This window comes from Pelecanus crispus, chromosome 2 (assembly GCF_030463565.1).
Source record: "Pelecanus crispus isolate bPelCri1 chromosome 2, bPelCri1.pri, whole genome shotgun sequence".
Taxonomy (NCBI): Eukaryota; Metazoa; Chordata; class Aves; order Pelecaniformes; family Pelecanidae; genus Pelecanus; species Pelecanus crispus.
In genome coordinates, this window is record NC_134644.1 from 106789880 (window position 1) to 106809417 (window position 19538).

General features: G+C 41.5%; 1 protein-coding gene across 1 annotated transcript in view; it reads right to left on the reverse strand.

Moving 5' to 3' along the window:
• The window catches only part of AHRR (aryl hydrocarbon receptor repressor), a 65999-nt gene that overhangs the window by 24064 nt on the left and 22397 nt on the right, over positions 1-19538 (reverse strand). The window contains exon 3 of the mRNA XM_075706185.1: positions 3555-3655. Coding sequence (XP_075562300.1) covers positions 3555-3655 — 101 coding nt within the window. The remainder of the gene's footprint in view (positions 1-3554; positions 3656-19538) is intronic.

A 19538-nucleotide genomic window follows, 5' to 3' on the forward strand; every position in this document is an offset into this window, starting at 1 on the left:
GAGTCAAAACCACAGAAATATGATTCTTGTGCCCTGAAGCCTGAAGAGTAGAAGAGTCATGTGGGAATCTGTCTGTGAACTGGGCAAAAGAGTGCCTTGAAACATTCTGAAAACAACATGGACCTTCCCTGAAAGACTGTGAGCTCTCAGTGAGCACGGAAATGACAAAACAGGCCAGGTCTGGCCTTTATCAGTATTCATCAGCAAGATGGGGCATGACAGAACCAGGCAACCTTACTCCATTACCACCTGTTTGGGAGCTGCTTGGATCATCCAGATTTCTTTTTAATTTTTGTGGCATTTTGGATATAAAATACTGTTTTCACACCTGGAGAGGATTATATCCAGTACATCTGGAGACAGGGATACCATTAATCCTATGCTGCAGCCTACAACAGCAGAATAGAAGACCAACAGACGTAACAAAGAAGGAAAGAAAGCCCATCAAAACATCTCCTTCTGCAGCAAGTGTTGAGACAGGAATTTGAACATCAGTGATTCTTCAATGAGCAGAAAAACTGCAGGAGTAACTGTGAGGTGATCAATAAGGTCCAAGTGACAATTCTAGCAGGGTGCTGCTTAGTATATCTGTGATGATTACGCAAAAAGCAGTGTCAGTGGTGATGATGGGGCCACTGCCTACTGCATGTCGCTGAGAAAACAAGCCCAGAGAGGGCCTCCCTCTTGGCAATGGGCATTTAATTCTTCTGATAGGATAGTGTACACATGAAAATTACGCATGCATTTGGGATGAGGAATTACCTACACAACAGTGTAGACTCTGAGTCTGGACTTGAGACTGTGAGTGCAGCATAGCTGGGGTGAAGAGTAGGAGGTGGCTAACAGCCATGAGATGATTATTGTAATCAAGGCTATTGCCTAGATACCCACCAGTGATTCATTTTTTTTTTTCCCAGTCACCATTTTATTGTGTTTCTCCACCCCATCACCCCATAAATTCTATCTGGATTTATTGACTGCAAATACAATTTATTTTCCCACTTTTCTGGTTATGTGTTTGGCCCAGTGTTCTATAAATATTCAGTAACAAGCTTCAGAAACTGAACATGGCCCTTTTCTGCCAGAAGGCATGTGGCACAAGGGTTGCAATACCACCTGTCTTGGAAAATATTTTGAAAGTGCAAAGTTAAAAATCATTACTGCAGTCAAACAGTTGGAGTCTGAAGTCTCCAAGGAGAGCAAAGATTGCAAGAATGGGGTATACTCAAAAAGACCATTAATAAAATTGGAGTTTGGTTCTTAGAGCTTTGTCTGTCTTCCCTCCAAAGGGAAACAAAGATGGCAAGAAAAGACTCTCTTATCCGGAAGAAGTGATTTTAGAACACTGGAAGAAATTATTTATTTAGATACCTGCTGTGCTCCACTAAAAAGTCTTTGATAAACTGCTATCATTGTTTATTCTATGATTGCTGATGAAAGCTATTTGATTATAGCTGTAAAAAGTCTGTATAACATCTTAAATAAAAAACACATGTTGTGGCAGAGGCCTTTAGAAATAAAAAACATTTTAAACATACTTTGAAGACAGCCTAATTCCATTGTTTTCTTTCAAGCTGAAAGGGGAAGTACTGCATTGTTCCAAGACTTGAGAGTCACAGATACATTATTTACCAGTAATTAGAGTTCTTGGTGTTCCATATTTCTAGCTATACTTAGAGCACGGTGATCATACCCACTAGGAAAAAAAAATGCAATTACCCCTGGTTTTCCATTAACATTGCATTCAGGGACAGTATTAATCACACATATTTTGGTGACTCAGATTATTATGGTTTGTATTATATAAAGCATCTAGGAGAGGTTGCACAGTGCAAGGTGGTGTCACAAGAAGGAAAGCAACTTTCGACAGCTGAAAAATATCTTTTGAGAGCCAATGAAGTGGCCAGATTCACAAGTCAATATACAAAGCACAGCAACCACCAGCAAGATTGGTTGCTTCTCCTTGGAAGGACTCAGAAATGCGACTATCTAGTTAGAACCCTACAGTCCCTAATAACCAACATGGTGAATTTGGTTGAACAACCAAAACCCCCACTTTTCTTCACATGCCATGGCCACTGAATGAGCATCCGAGCCAAGCTCAGTCCCCAGGCAACATTCCCAGCAAGGCCTAAAGAAAATTCACCCTCTTATTCTAGGTCAGACATGCCCATAAATGCAGCCTGGTGCATACATTCATATTAACATGCACTTAATCATCTCGTTAATGATCCATATTAAGTATGATCCAGGATAAAATATCTCCCATGTATTCAAAAGGAATGTGACTTTCATATACCCTGTAGTAAGCAGACTATTAGCATATTCAGTAGTATTAGTATCTTGTAACCTACCTGAAATTATGCATCAGTGTTGTCTCCATGTGCTCATAGCAGTAGGGCTACTGTTTGAAGATCCTTAATGAGTATAACTTGTGGGCATGTAATACACACCCAACAAAGCATAGACTAAAGAGAGGAGACCCTCATTAAAAATTAGGTACTCACCATATATATAATTTATTGTGTGCACTGTACTCCCTATTCCTTGAGAATGGAAATGATTGCAAATAATACCTGACAGCCAAACATCTCATTTTGGCACTAGCATTAACTAATCAGATGCCTCTGTGTTACTTGTTTTGAAATACAAAATTATGACCTTCTAAGTTATTAAGAGGAAGGAAAGCAGGGTGCCAGTTTCCATTCCCTAGACTCGAATGACTTATGATATTGGATCCCGTGATAAAATGTCTTTTTTCTTCAATAGTATACATCATTTATTTGTGGAGGCTATTTAATTTACATTTACATGTGTATCAGAGCTGTGATTGAAACATAATTTTTATACCATGAATATTATCCTATCCAAAACAACTATACATATGTAGTCTTAATCACATAGGAATTTCCAAGGACCTCAGTGTATAAAAGGCATTATTACATCATGTGTTTGAAATGCAGATGTATCTGGGATGGACTGCTGTGCTCTAGCTGGTTCAGTAGTTCACAGCAGTATCAATTCTTTATCCAGATTAATGGATCCAATTCTCAGTAACAGTATGGCCCCTTTATGCTGCTCTGCCAATATAAAGTCATCCTAAGGGGGATAAAAATGCATAGAAGGAATAACTTCTGCACACACGGCTTCCCTCAGAGCACAGAGCTGAGGAAGTAGGATAAATTAAAATATCCCGGAATAATCTTAACTCAGATCAGAAACCAGGCAAGCTCCTGTTGGCATCCTCAAAATGTGGGCCAAGTAAAATAAACCTCTGCTATCTGTCCAAGTGAAAAAGAACTGTGAACCGCCCCACTGGAGATCACTGGTAATTTCAAGGATGTAGGGGTGCAAGGTACAATTGCCCAAACAGAGACTGACTGGGACTATCATGACTGCCAGTTTTGCTCTTGCAAGAAGCACTCACAAGTGTGATTCTTGAATGACGCACACCAAGATCGACCATTTGTTCAAAGTTGCCACAAAGCATTAACCTGAATATATGATCAAACTGAAGAAATGAGAACCAGAAAAGACAGCAGTTTTTCACTCACTTCTAGTAGAAGTCCACCTTCTTGTACAGCAGTCTTGTTAGATACATTATCTTCTTTTATTGTTTGGCCAACTTGCTTCTTAAAGTGCTTTTCTTGAATGGCTGTTGGAAAGAGTTATTATCAATTTAGAAATCATAATGATTAGGGCCGCTAGACTAAAATTCTTATTTAGGCACTTAACATGCATTGATTTAATTGGGAGTTACTGTCTTTGTGGTCTGGATCTCAGTTACTGACAACTTTCTTTTGCTGTGAGGGAGATAGATACATATTTGTCAGTCCAGATGTTTTTTATATGAAATATCTATCACATTTTTTTATTGAACATATTTTTTCCATTAGTGTACTCTTCATAAAGCAACAACCAAAACCCACAGGCAAGAAACAAAAGAAAGTTAGCAAGTTGTTTTGTATATAAAAAAAATGTATTATAACAATATAAAGAAATGCCTATATAGCTCAGAAGACAAGGGACTGAAATAAGGTTCTTATTTTCAGTGGCATCAGATTATTTTCAGTCTCACTTTACTGTATTCACTTCTACAACTCTGAGCCTGACTGTAAGATTCAAGAGAATGTTCTTAAACTGTTTCATTTTTAAACAGAGGTTTGAAGTTTGTTTTGAGCAGGTCATTTACTACATGAAATTCATGAAGATCTCTCACTGTAGACTAAAATTGCATATATTTATCCGAATAATGACGAAAACCTTCATGGGAGTCAAAACTGGTGAGTACTCTTCCAACACATGGGTTATCATTGCTTGATCTAAAATATCTTTGAATACTCAGATTAAAGTCTTCATATCAATATATCCCACAGAAAAATCCCTGAAGTATGATCCCATTTCTGGGGATAATGAAAGAATTTCTGAGAAGGCTGACATCACTTGACACATTGGCCTTCTGCATCAGCTAGGGAGTATGACAGGAACCTGTCTTTATCATTTGGTTAGTAAAGATTAAGGAGTCAGCTTCACTCTTACTGCCCCATCCCGGTAGCAAACAGAGATTCAGTTTTCTGTTTGTTCTCCTTTCCACGGAAAGAATGAGAGAGGAGAGCATACCAGTGAGATTAGCTGGGACATTTGATACACATTGTCCCTTCTAGCTACAGGAGAGCTGGAGCAGCCGCAGCCAGAGATGGTTAATAATCCCAAAAAAGAAGGGTTGAGGCAGACAGGAATAGTTTGTACCAAATCAGAATAAGAAGAGGAGACAGCCAGCAAGCCTCTAATGCTCCTGAGCTTATTGCTAGAAGTCATGACAACGGGATTTAAATTTTTAGTAAGATACTGAATTAAGAAAAAAGGTCTACATTCTAAAATGGCTTGAATAATATCTGTTGCAAGGATATGACCTAAATGGAGCCACTTGCTTTCCAAAGGGCTGTGCAAGAGCCCCTTATCAATGTAACAGCCTAGTGAGGGACTGTTGCAAGATACATCAGCATTTTACGACAGATGATGGCAACACAGAACCACACAGACTGAATATTCGTGATGTTTTTAGCTTACATTGTAAATATTTGCCACCGATGATAATGTCGGTCATTACCCCAAAGCAATCATCTCAAATGTATAATTAGATGTAATAAATCCCTCCCCTGGGCATGGGAAAACACATCAGGAAAATCCCAAGCTGCCTAAACCAGATCCTTACCCACGTTTTCCAGCCAAAACAATTTTGTGATTTCAGACTTGTAAGCTAGGCGGCTATGAACTCTCCCGATCAGCCAAGTCTTCTGCTATGCCTGTCCATAAGAACAGACATGGACACTCGTGACAATGATTTTTAAAAGCCCAGCCCTGCTTCCAATGGCCTCTTCCAGAGTTTCCCCCCTCAGAAAATATGTTTTTGTAATTACTGACATGGTGGTTTGCAGTCTTTGTGCAGGTTAAAGGACAGACAGGGAGGGGTGAGAGGAAACGAAGGTTTATTTTTTTGATGTGTTCTTTTGGTGTTGTGAAAATTCCACCAGTTCGGACTTCATCGTTAGTGGAAACTATTATTTTACCCAACTGAGCGGGCCAGAGCTCCCTGCCTGTTTGTTAGCCTTCAGGCTCACACAAACACAGCAGCAGAAGCACAAGAGATGTTTGTTCCACAGCTTGTCTGGCTACTATAAATTCCATCTCCAAATGGAAAGTATTTTAATGTTATTTTGCTGGCTAGAGTTACCCATATGTTAGGCCACACACATCCGTTTCATAACATACCCTACTCACTGGCCTGGACTGCGAGGAGACCCATTGCACCATCAAAAACAAATGACACCCTTCGTGCCAAGAAGCAAGAGCTCCTCAGATACAGGGAGCTTTGTTCCTCGCACCTGAGGCAGCAGAGCCGCTGCTCACTGTTCACGCTTGTTCTGCCTCCCTGCGCTGGAAATACTCTATTAATCCACCCAGAGTTGGCTGATAATGCAGTGACAGCTCGGAAGAGATACTACCGCTGGTGGTAGCCTGTCACTCAGAGAAAGCACAGCAAGAAAGGCAGAAAACCACGCAGATCTCCAAAACGAATGAGGAGGAGGAAAAGCAAGACGTGGCAGGGTGAGGAGGGAAAATTGCAAGATGTTATCTGACTAGGCAGAAAAATAGGGAAAAGGAAACAGAGCATCCTAACGATACCCCTGTCCCCACCAAGAATCAAGTGGGAGGACTGAAGGAAAGTAAGTATTGGTTGTGACGGGTGGCTTGATAGCAAGGGCCCTGATGCCAAGACAGCTGTGATCAGACTTGGGGATTACATAAAATGGTGGCCCTCTGGAGCAAAGGTGAAGCCTATGATGAGAAAAACAAATGAAAGGCTGGAGAATGCAGGAGTACCGTCTCTAGTAGTCAGGGAGGAGCAAACTGTAGGAAGATAAAAAATAACAAACAGCAAAGGATGACTCAGTGACCTGAGGGGAAAACTTCTGGCTGCTGGAGTTCCCATATATCAAGAATGGGGCAAGAAAAAAAATCACATTGCAGGCAGTCTGATGAATGCTGCTGGCTGTAAAATGGAAAGTTTCAGCTTTATGGAGCCTCGGACTGCTTTCTATGGGAGAGGCAACTCTTTGGACTAGATTGTCAGCTGTTCAGCGTAGAGCACTCTCCTACTAGGTTCAAAACTGGCAAACTGAAGAGATGGGAGGCAGGAACAGCACAGACCTTTTTCTGAGCACAACTTATCTAGCCTGCACTTCCAGAACACAAAATAAAACAGAAGATGGAGCTGTTCTGCCAAAGAAGATGAATGAGCATATTGATACCATAGGGTGATAAATACAAGATATACATGTACCGGGGCTGACAGTTTTGCAAGGTCATGCAATCTGGTGAGCATGGTGCAATCCCAGGCAACATTAAAAACCCACAAGTTTGGAAATGCTGGGTCCTACAGAAGGAAAACACTGTGGAAATATACAGGGCAGGGGAAGGGGGCTAGGAGGAGGAAGAGGGGGGAGAAAAAACGAAGAAAAATAGCCAGTGCAATTTCCTGAAGGAAAAGTCGGAGATCTGAGAACACTGTTCCAATTTCTGATCTGAAAGCAGTGAAAGAAGTGGAAACCAAAAAATAATGTAGAATTAGAATTGACAGTTAATTAATGGAGAAAAAGAAGTCCACAAAAGGGATGATAAGTTTGGCTGAAGGAGCATGGGACTATCTCAGACAGTGCTGGTGAGCCTTCCACAGTTGCCCTGTCTCTCCCCAGAACGGTGTAAAAAGCTGAGATCTCTTCGGAGCCTCCGGTTCTCATACGAGCATTGCTATCTGCATTTGCAAACCCCTTGGCTTGAAAACCAAACCCAGAATATTGTAAAGAAGAGAAAAGCTGCCTGACACTTTAAAGTCTATAGAAGCATCATGAAACCAGCCGTTCCCTTTCCCTCAGAAATAACAGAACATTTATGCATTGCAGAATACTGTTTAGTTCAGAGGGATGGAAATTTCAGGACTCTCATAAAACCGTACTTTTTAAACCCATAGGATTACATTCTTCAAAGTGTTTCTGTACCCCTTCCTGCACAAGCACAACTTCTTTCTTTGGAAAGTAATTAGAAAAATACCTGCCAAGCTAAACTCTGTAACAAACTAATGCGTGGTCAGACTGTACCTCCGCCATCCCAGGGGCCTTGCACTGCTCAGCAAGTGCATCAAGCACCAAGCAACAGTACAGGAGAGAAGTGAGCAGTGAAGGGATGCACTTTCTTATCTGAACACCTTGCCTGGGTTCATTTGAGGTGTAAGAAGGGGACAGTCCTCTCTTCTTCAGACTCGGTATGATGCAGGGTATCAGTTTCAAGCCTTTCTACCCGGAGTACCTGTGAGACCATTTATCTCTAGCGATGCCCAGGGCATAAATTGTTTCTTAAAATGGGCAGATGAAAATACCTGAATCTAGCTCGCAGGTTCAGAGATACTGCTTTATGCATACAAGTCTTACTTTTGGTAACTGTTACTTGAAAGGAAGTGAAAACAAGGTCTTTCTTCCTGGATCTTCTAGCTGCAGGAAGAATCAGCTATGCGTGTTACCCTGAATGCTAAGAAAACAGAACAAAACAACTAGGAAACACTCGGTGTGAGCAATTCTGCTTAACAAACCTACAGCTATGAACTGAAATGGTCTGTTTCCTCTCGCTGCGTTACAGAGAACACCGAGTGACAATAAGGACTGCACTCATGAGATGCACGCTAAAATTAAACAAATTAAACAAAATTAAACAATATACAAGATAAAGAACAGTTATTACACTTTTCCAAATGATATGAAAGGGTTGTCTGCACTCCACAACATACAGGTTGCACAAACACTTTGGGAAAGAAATCAGCACCAAAATGCACCCTCTGAATAAAAGATGTATGGAGCTCAGTCCTGTTGCAGAGGCTACCAGAACGCCAGATGAAATTATGCTAGCAATAATGCAAAGTTTTTCTTCCCAACTTAGCGGTTTTCTCAGTCTGCTTCTTCTTAAGGGATGCTTTGAAATCTGACTGCCCTTTGAAGTTTCTCGAGTACAGCATGACATTTATTTAAGGTACAAACCAAAATGTTTGCTTTCCAGATCCTGTCCCTTCTTTCTTTCAGAACCCCTTTTCCCCTTTCCCAGCGAGCCTCATCCATTTTTCCCCCACGCATGAGAGGGGCATCAAAGAGATGCCACCGCCCGGCAGCTCTCCTCTCCCCGCGGTCCTTGCATGGAGCTGGTGGGGCCACCTCACCCCCCTGAGACCCCAGCCCCTGTCCCACCCCTGTCCGGAGGAGCCCTTTCGAAGGGGAGGCGAGGGGGAGGAGAAGTCCCTGCTGCGGAGGAGGCAGACTGCTGACTAACCCCAGTCCCGCTGTCACGCAAGCCTCGCCGCCTGTCAATCTCCCGGCGGCTCTGACAGGGGCCTGGCGCCCGTTCAAACCCTTGCGTGCGAGCAGACGAGCCGCATTACCCTATGAAGTATTTCATAATAACAACAGCTGTTAAATATTGATGACTCCTGGCAAGCGCTGAATGCTTTTTGAGAAGGTTAAGCCTTCGTGTAATGGAACCTAATTCCTCATTATATACTGTATCAGATATCTGGAAGTTGCCTAAAAAAAGCAAAGGGGCTTAAAGTAAAGGATCAGAAAATAACTCTCATGCAGCAGGGAGAGGGGAGAAAACCCACAGTGTGAGAGGTGAGGAGTGTTTCCCTGAAGCCAAATCCTTTTGCAAACAGTAAAAAATGCTGCCGGAGCGATCATGAAAACGGTTGGTTTCTCTATTTTCCACTGGACGATTTTGTGTTTTTAGCAATTATTGTGGATGAGATAAACTTTCTAAAATGGTGATCCAGCTGCCACTGCTGTCTGTGTATACAAGAGTACACATGGAAATTATTTCTACAGAAAAACATAGAAAAGAGGGAGAAAGCTCACATTCCTATAGTTTTTCTATGAACATCAGCCCTGAGAGATCTGGCTCCTTAGAAGATTTAGTGGTGATCAGACAAGATATTAAGGATGAGATCTCAGAGAGGGTTTCCAGCAGGCAAGAAAGGGAGAAGGGCGAGCTTCTTGCCTTGGGCAAGTCCTGCTGTGCTCTCCTCCAGTTCCCAGGAGCAATCCACCCCCCCTCTTCTTCACGCTGCTCTCTAAAACCCATCAGTCCTATCATTTCCCTCTTGACCTAACTGTTGAGCAAGGTAGTGTCAGGAAGGGAGTCAGTTTGGGGTAGTTCACGATCAACAGACCGAGTCTTTGGGACAGAGCTGGCATGAGGCCAGGGCAAGCAGTACCGGGGATACCAGCAAAAAGGCAGCATCAGAGTCAGGGTGCAGGTGAAAGAGAAGAAACACAAACCAAGGACTTTTTGGGGAGGTGACCAAGTCAGGGTATTTTTTTCTTGCATCTGAAAAAGAGGTCTGTGTGCCTTTGGGGAATACAATTTAGATGAGGCAAGCTGAGAAACTGAAAACAATTGCCTGCTTATGTTCAGTTGTGCTGCAGTGCAAGGAGTTCTGCAAATCTTTAGGAAAATATTTTACCTGTGGGGAACCCAGGCCTGTTTATTGAGCCAGGATAGGTAATCACGGAAACTTAAGAAACCAACTATACAAGCAACAGACTCAAAAGAACTTGTCTAGAAAGCACATTTCCTCTCTGCAGCTTACCATTGCAAACTTTCTCCCTTCATATGACTCAACAGATGATCTCCCCAACAGACAACCCCACGTTGTGCATTGGCAAAGAAGATATTTGAGAGATCTGTCTGCATCACTGTGAGTAAATATTGGAGTTATCAGTTGGTCTGGTAGACTATATTGGCTATAAGACTGCCAAAGACGTGCAGTCCTCCTAAATTATCCCAAGATATAAGACTTACTGCAAGTAATTGTCTTCTGTTTCATCTTCATAATTCCATTTGATTACCTACTACTTTAAATATGATGATTTGATGATGAGAACTTACTGATTTATAGGTTCAGTCCTGGGGCCTTAATTTTATCCCTGTATTATTCTATTCTTAGTTTAATTAAGCTGTAATACATTAGCTTGTCTGAGTGTGTATTTGCTTACCCACCCTTTTGAATAAATCCATAAAAGGTGAATACAAACGGGTTATTCTGTCAAACTACAAAATGGATCGCAAGCCTGAGTTATCGGCAACCTCGAATAAGAAATCTGCAAATCACTTCGTCCACTTTCAAATCAATACCCAGCATTCCTCATAAAAATTAAGATGATTCCAACAAATTCCTTGCCCCTTAAGTCATGAGTTTGTAAATTACATATCCATTAATCAGCATCAAGATATACAGCATAAGTTTAGTGTAGAGAAAAAAAACCAAGAGAACTATTCTGTATTTAGAAAACTTGCTTAACATTGGTTAGTTCCAGAGTTAAGGACCTCAGAATGTACAATCAATGTAGTTTTATGTTTGCTTTACTCTAGTTCCATTTTCCTCTGTATCACACTCTGAAGCACTGCATGTTAAGTCTATGTAGAGGGATTCAGACTTCACCAAACTAATCCACATTAGCCTTAAGTGTACTGCAGTGTGTTCTGACCTGCCACATCCTGATTGCTTGAGTGGGATCTCAGCAAATCCCGCCGATCATTATATACATGCATATCAGAGGAATAGCACATCAGGACACATTGATTCTAGGATCTATGGAGCAGATGGCCTACCAAAACAACTTGCAGAGTCTCCCAGTTCTTCTAAGTGTCCTTCATGGTGGCTTGTTGGCTGAATAGCTGTTCATCTTTTCCCTTGTCCAGATATTTTAAAAAATCTGTACAGGGAAAAATAAAATTTAGGTTCTCTATATCCCCTGAATTCCCAGCACTTTCTCTCTCTATGGTCCAAGAACGTAGTCCTCTTTTGATATGATTCATATTATTTCATTGTCCCAAGGCCATTTTTTCACTGGTTTGATTCTCCCAATGAAAATAATACAACAATGGACATTGGGGTCCACAGCAGAGGCAGCTACCCTTTGAGGAGGCTGAAATGGCTGTGACTGTTTCCTGAGGAGAGAAGGATGAGGGGAGATGTAACAGAGGTTTACAAAATTGTAAAGGCAATGGATCAACTGAATGCAGAACCAACCCAACCCCAACCCCACAACATGAGGACTGTGAAGTGTTCAGTGACACCAGTACAAGAATGCTTTAAAGCAGATAAAAGACAGCAATTTTGGAGATGAGAATATCAGACTAGATGGACCACTGGTGTGACACAGTGGTGCATTTCTTACGTTGTTATATTCCCACTGCAATGCCATGACCTTGTCCACGAAATTTGTTGCAGACAGGAAATAAACAACAGATGAACAAGAGCAGCATCTGTGACGTGAAACAAAGTATATCACAGAAGTGACAATAAGAAAAATCAGAACCTTATGAGAAAGCCTGTATGTGACTAAATTTAAGCATATGATGAAAGACCGGCTTGTGACTAATCATTGCATTCAAACAAAAAAAATATTTCTTTTGTGATAAACAGCCTATTGAAATAAATTTGAGTCTGAAATATTTTTCAGAAACATAAGCAATGAGGCAAAAATCCATTTTTACTGAAAAGACAGCTAAGAGAAAAGCTATGTGTATTCATAAGTAAGCAACTACAGTCTACTGGAATCTTCCACACTTTAAAAAAGGAGGCTGTAAGAATTGCATCTTATGGAAGAAATGCGATGAAGTCCTGATAACAGATTTATCTTGAGAATATCAGAACATTTTTAGTCTTCATTGGCTGCAGAAGATGTGCACCATTTTACCCTCTTCAATTTAGATCTACAGTTTAGAACATTTAGTAAATCAATCCCTGAAGAATGAAATCAAATCAAAGACCAAGCATGAAAATAAATGCAACTAGGAAAGTGTATGAGAAAGCATCTCTCCTCCTTCCTGATTAAATCAACCTGACAATGACTGACTTATGTGAGACTTACATGATCTTTGCTAACCTTTTTGGATTTGATAACCTCTTTTCCAGGCCTATGTTTCAAACAGACTATCTTCTGAGCTTCCCCTCCTCAATTTCTACTGCTTTTATAACATTCTTGCCCCTTTGTAATTTTGTTTGCACCACTCTGCATGGAAAGGCATGGGCTAAATTCATACCTGCTAGCTCCAAGAGGGAATTTAAGTCAGTATCTCTTCTAAAAGAGTTGAAAGAGTATGTGTCAGTAGGCCAGTATATCACCCAAGAGACTGTTTAAAAATAGCCAAAGCACACGATCTGGAGAGGATAAAGGAAACCTTTAAGATGAAATAAACATTGCATCTAAAATATTCACGCTGAGACCTTAGTGCACAGGATGTGCATATGTTACCCAGAAAACCAAATCTGGTTTCATCAGTTTCAGAGTCAGAAATATCGTAAGAGCAATTCCTTAATATCTGCTTTATATAGCAGCCATAGTGTATCCGATATTAAAGGCAAAGACACAGCCACATTTGCTTTCCAGTGTACTTTAAATAAGCAAACACACTTAACAGAAGAAATGCAAGAATCTCCACCTTTAAGTCAGCTGGCGACCACATCACGCTGCTGCACAATCACCGACAAATACACACACCTCACAGAACAGGGCACTCTCTTTCTAAGGCAGAGCTGCTTTGCTTTGGTCTTTTCTGCTATCTGTGGAGACTGCCATGATGAGATTGGCTGTATGAAGCCCTGAAAGGTTAAATGAACCTGACAAGCTGTGGGAGAAATATGCCTGAGAGGAGGTCCTTGAGCTTTGGTTTTTCTATTTCAGGAAGTAAAAGAGCATGCCAAGACAAGATACAGGCAAATGAAACATCTGGAACAGTACCTAAAAGTTTAAAAAATTCTTCCAGAATCTATTTGCAGGACCATTTTAAAACACTGAACTACATTTCAGAACTTTTTAGAATGCTGAAGAAAACCAGTAACATGAAAATCTTACCTAAAAAACTCACAATGAAGAACAATCCAACAACAGAGGTCAAACATTGAACTACCGGACCCCTAAATTGGTAATGTTACAATCCCTGAATATGTTTAATGTGTTTTTATACACATTAATATTTTAATGTATGCATTTAAAAACTAGTCCTGAAAAACAGATGGACCTTGCTCCCAACTGGAATCCCTTGTAAGTCAGAGGGCCTGCAGAGAAGACATTATGGTTTGTCCAAAAATAAATCGCTTTGCAGAACAGGAACCTTCTGCAGAAGTAGAAACGCATGCACATGATGTGTTCAATTACTACAAGAACCTTCATTTTTCACTTCCTCACAAACGTTTTGCTTTGCCTTTTTTCACAGCCAGGTTCCATGCTCAGAAAAAGATCCCAAGCAGATCCTAAAGACCCTAAGCAGACCACCAGTGGACTTACATGTTCTCTCCCCCTTAGCGCTGGAGAAATTAAGTTTTTGAAAAACGCCACAGCCCCTACGTCAACGACCAGAATTAGGACCTTCAAATTTTCTAAGCGTAATAAAAAATACTGTCTTTAAAAAGGCAGGAAAGGTAGTATTTGAATGCTTTAAAAATGTAAATTGTGGCCCTGCTTTGATTTGCTTTTCAATTTTTAAAACCAGAGACTACTTAAACATAGTGATAAAATTAAAAGGCAGCCACAGAGTTCTTATCAGACTTGTCCCATGTGAAGACAAGGAACAACCAAACAATGTTCTGTATTTCAGGAACAAAGTTCTAGCTAATAAAATATAACCTTTTCTCCAGTTCCAACTCTTCTGCATATGTGTCATTGACTTGAACAGGCAAGCCTGACTCCTGTGAAGGTGCCTGCTACCTTGACTCATAGCAAGCTACCAAAGAAATAATGAGTATTCCTCACGGGATAAGGACAGGAAACTTGTCTCCTACTCATGAAACGTGTAGGATTGCGGCCTCAACTTTCAAGGCAATTATAGTTAATTACAGCTTTCACTGAGTGATCAATACTAGGTGAATAGTATGTATAAAGAGAATTATGATACATAAATTACTTCAGCGCTTCTTATTCTGTCAAGGTCTTCTGGATGAAAACTGGTGATTTCTTACCTAGTGACTCATCGGATTTGTTTTACCCTAATTATATGACATAAACATCAGTTTATATTGGTTTTTCATCAGTTATAATATGATCTTCATTGGATATACACTGCGACTTGCTGCCAGAGTCAGTCCAATAACCACTGAAACAAAACTTGTTAGCGCTGTGCTAAGGAAAATATGAGTAGGTTTAAGGCAGAAAATGAACACTGCAAATTGCAAAAAGCAAAAGCAAAGACGCTTTTGCACATATTCTTAAAAAATGTGAAAGTTAACTTGAGAAAATGTATGCTCTAGAGCCTACTTTGTTTTAAGCTCCATAATTTTCGGAGGAATCGTTGAAGACTTAGTCTATGATCACTGCATCCAAAAGAGGAACATTTTTTCTCCTGCCGGGGCATATTTGCAGGGAGGAGGCTCATTTCTGCCTTGCCGGTCTGGCAGGCAGCAGAGCTCTATTCCTCTGATCAAGAGATCACTTTCATAACCACTTTTCTGAGGTCACAAATGAGTCTGCTGCAGTCACGCAAGCCCTCGCCTACCAGAGCTTACTATAACAATACAGGTTCATGGAAACCTTTTAAAGAGGCAGCCCATCCTTTCGACCCACGCATATATAAGGCACACGCATGTTATCGTACGGGCTTCCCCAAATATGTCACAGCACTGTTTTATTTCAGTTCGAGCAGGGAAGAAATGTGTAGCTTGGAGTTTTATCTGGATGGAGTCATGCTGCCTGAGTAGACTTAAATAAAAGTTTAAGATAAATACCTTTTAATCTATACTGGCACCTTTTTCAAATATTTATTCAGCCCATTCCTTTTTATTATCTTAAAGGTCCATGTCTGCCGACCATGTGCTACTGTGAATTATGCTAATTAAGATATTCAAAAGCCATGGTAAACAGTCAAACAAACATTAGCTTCAATAAACAAGAGATATGATTGCCCTGAATTAAATGCTGCCCTGCTGCAGTGTTAGAAACACCAGCGATACAGAAATGGTAGATCAGGAAACGGGCTTAGAAACTTGTTTCTAGGACAGAAAAGCTTATTTTATATTTCAGCTGAGAGTGTCCCACAAATGACTAACATACTAATCTGCTGTATGGACGTGCCTTGTAGGTGGTAGCTGGAATGGCCTTTGGGTGATGGGGAGCAGGTGGGAATTTAAAGAAAAAAGTTAAAAATATTTTTCCTCTTACGCTAAGTCAACTCTGCCCAATGAAGGGGCGGGTTGGCCTATTTTCACAAGCAACCGTTGTTGTTCCATCATTAATTATTTGCACTAATTACCTGAAATAAAGTTTTCAAAAGCTGTTAAATTACTTTGGAGCCTACAATTTAAAAAATTAAGTTGGATGTATTGCTCACTGACATTTTATGAGGATTAGTATACAGACACATTTCATTTAAAGGCAGTGCAAACAGGCTTGCCCAAACCAGCTTTATAACCCATCTTAAATAAGTAACAATAGCAATGAGGGCACAGCATTAAGCCCGTTGAGGACTCAGAGTGTGGGCCAAGATGACTTGTTTGCATGCTGTGCCGCAAGTTCATTGCTATTATTAGCCACGCTAGCCAGGTGAAAACTCGTTCAGATGCACTGACACATGCTACAGACAACTTCAGGTACTCTGGATACGCACCCACATGTTGTGAAGTGCCCTTGGCTTCATCCAAAGTGATATTCAGGCTTGGCCTTCATGTGTATCTTCACCCAGCTCAAGCAGTGGGAGAGGTCCCCTCCCATCTGCACTGCACTTTGCCGTTTACACAAAAGATGACCTCCCGGTCTGGCTTTGATATGAAACTAATGACACCCCAAAATCAGTCTCGTCTCGCCTATATTTGTGGAGGGGAATTAGGCTGGAAACTGGAAGGGGGATTGTGAGGTTACTGCTGGTGGACCTCACCGTCAGAGCCTGGCGCGCTCACGTTGTGGATGGGAAGTCAGGGCAGCGAGGCAGGCTCAACCTCAGACGCCCAGCATCACTGCAGTTTCTCAGCTCAGACAAAGTGCTGGTGGAGGTGATGAGACACAGATACTGATCTACAAAAGGAGGGTGTTGACAGCCCCCAGAATGACCATAAGGGTAAGAGAACCAGTGTAGACAAGGCTGCAGGCATTTTTGAAGATAGGCCATAGTTTCAAAGATTTCTGAAACTATACTCTTCTGGCGGCAGTTGGCAAAAAAAATCATTGGTAACAGCAAGAATGAGTTTACATATGGGTATTTCAGGGTAAACAGCTGCTCAGCTCTGTTCTGCATAGCAGTCTGGCCACAGAGGTGGTACCTAAAAAGTCTTGCCTTACTGAGAGTCCTTTTTATATTCCTTATTCTATGAAAATAAAATATTTGCAATCTTTATTGAGAATATGACCTCTTCTACTCCAAGGCAGTGTGGCCAATTGCTCCATTTTCTAAGGAGATGCAAGAAGGCATCTAATACATGTGCCTAAGTGCCATTGGACGTGCAATTCTAGAGAAAGAACTGGTCAATAATTTAGTACAGTGAAATCAGGGTAAACAATGACATCTGATATGCCAATTTCCAAGTAATTACTGCAAGCTCTCCTCATTCCCTCCACAGCTCTAAAAACTTGCACCTGACAGTCAGAGATCTGTACACCACCTATCTATATAAAAGAACATGCAGACAGTAATTTGGATTAGCTGAAAATCTGCCTTTACATTATTTTTTTTAGTCCTTTTGTGAAGTTTATTTGATTTGAAAATTATCCAAAGAAATGTAATCCAGCTCAGTTATACTCCAGCTAATAATCCAAAATCAAACAATTTCAGATTAGTGCAATGTAAATCGATATTTAATAAAAAAACTGACTTTAAATAGCTGCTAAGAGGTATTCTTTCATTAGAAATAAGTTTAAGTACTGTGAGAAATTACAGTAATTACAACCAAGCTTTAAGGATTTCTGAGTAACTCAGTTACAAAAATTATAGCAAGCATGCTCAAAAAGAAAAGCTTCTACCCTCACCTTCTTCCTGCCGCCCCAACATACTGTACATACTTGATGCTCAGTTACCTTTCTACCATGGCCCTGCGCTTCCCAGCCAGTTTTTGTCTGGAAGCGGAGGAAAAAAGTGTTCTGTTACTGCAGCATAAAGGAAGTTCTAGCTTGGCCAGGACTGCTGAAGGATACCTGGCACTATCCAAGTAGATTAAGGAGGACAGCAAATAGTGCAGCTGCAGAAATGAGTTTAAAGCAAGTTGCTGTGACTGAGCCTTCCACAGGTGGTGGTCCATACAACCTGTCCTAGCACGGCATAGCCTTTGCCTGATGTGCAGGACAAGAAAAGGAGCTGGAGTGCCTAACTGTAGCGCGCCGGACAAGGCAACGCAGCTGGGAGTTGATGGACTCAAGGCAGGATGGGGCAGGCTGTGAACAGGGTAGCTGGAACATTCTTATGCCTGATGTATTTTTCACTGCCCAGATGTTCCCCAGTTGACATGAGCTGTGAGATGCTGGATGCGTCAGTCCCCGAGGGTGTTCTGACCCCTGGGAAGCGCTAAAGAGGCCCAGGCCTGCCCAGCATCGAGGAGGCACAAAGGTATTTTGAAGCTCTGATCATCTCTTCTCCCACTCGGTCCCTGTGCCAAGTTCAGCTGTGGTGCAGGAACTCAGCTGTGGCGCAAGATTCGTTTTGTGCATTAACCCGATGAGCTAAAATACCATCTGAGACCAACATGTAGTTAATTGCTGTGAGAACAAAACTTTGAATCTCCTGACCTATTCAAAGTTTGAATTTCCCATTAACTCTACACTCCCATACTAACAGATGGTATACAGGGTGTAGTTTCAAAACTCCCTGCATCGGACCGTACGCAAAAAGAACAAGATGAGCTGAACCACACACCCCTGGAAACTTGCTCTTTATATGCAGAATGGCAAACTTCTAAATAAATCAATTAATGCGCCCAAGTGCCCACCCACCCCCCTTCCACGCAGATAATCCTGGCTGAAACTCTTATGCCAAAGCTATCCCTGCCACGGGTTGCTGGAAAAGCACTGGTTAGCAGAGCTGACTCATCAGCTGACTAGCCCACAACATCAGCCACAAAGGACCAAGAATGCTGGTGGTGGCATGAAGCGTGTGGGTGGGAGCAAGGAATAAGCAATCATCTGGCAGCCTAATGCAGTAGGGAGGGCTGACAACAATTCAGTATTTATTCCCCCCTCCCGCCCTTAGGCTTCATCCCTCTGCTGCAGTGATTCTCATCATCTTGACGCTGTGGTAGGGCTCTGGGTAGGGGAGGGAATGAAAGGTACATCCCCTCCCTGTGGCCCATGCAATGAAAGCACCAGCAGGCTATCTGAGCTCACCACACCCAGCCCACATAGGGCAAAAGGCCCTCATGGAGCAGAATGGAAAAGAGGTTTGCCTGGTCCCTCTTTCGCCCAACAGGAGATGAGAACAATGTCTTACTAGCAAAAAAAAGAGAGCATCACTTTCCCACCAAAGTCAGGCTGTTAGTAGAGAGAAGAGATGAAGATCCAGTTCTGGAATGGCAGAGGGCAGATGCAAGAAAAAGCTCTTAGGGACGAAGCAACGAATACAGGGAAATGGGAGGATGTTGTAGCAAGGATGGGAAAAGAGGGGAAAAAAACCTATATGGAGAAAACAAGAAAATCTACAGATGAGGATGCTGCAAAAATAAAAGCATTTAAAAAGAGGTGAGGTGGGTTATCTCTAGAAAGGCCGCTAGAGAAAAAGAGATGGAAAATATTTCTCAAAGATTTTGGAAGAAAACAGATGAACAAACTACAGACACTGAAACAGGGAAGGGAAGTCACCAAGGTAAACAGCAAAAGCACATACAGGAAAAATAAAATTGGCAAACAATTAAAAGCTTGACATGATAAACCCCCCCCAAATTGTTCACATATATCCCATTATCTCTGTGTAAATCTGAGTTCACTTTCCAGTGTTCCTTCCCTCCAGCAGCCTGCTACCACTGTGAA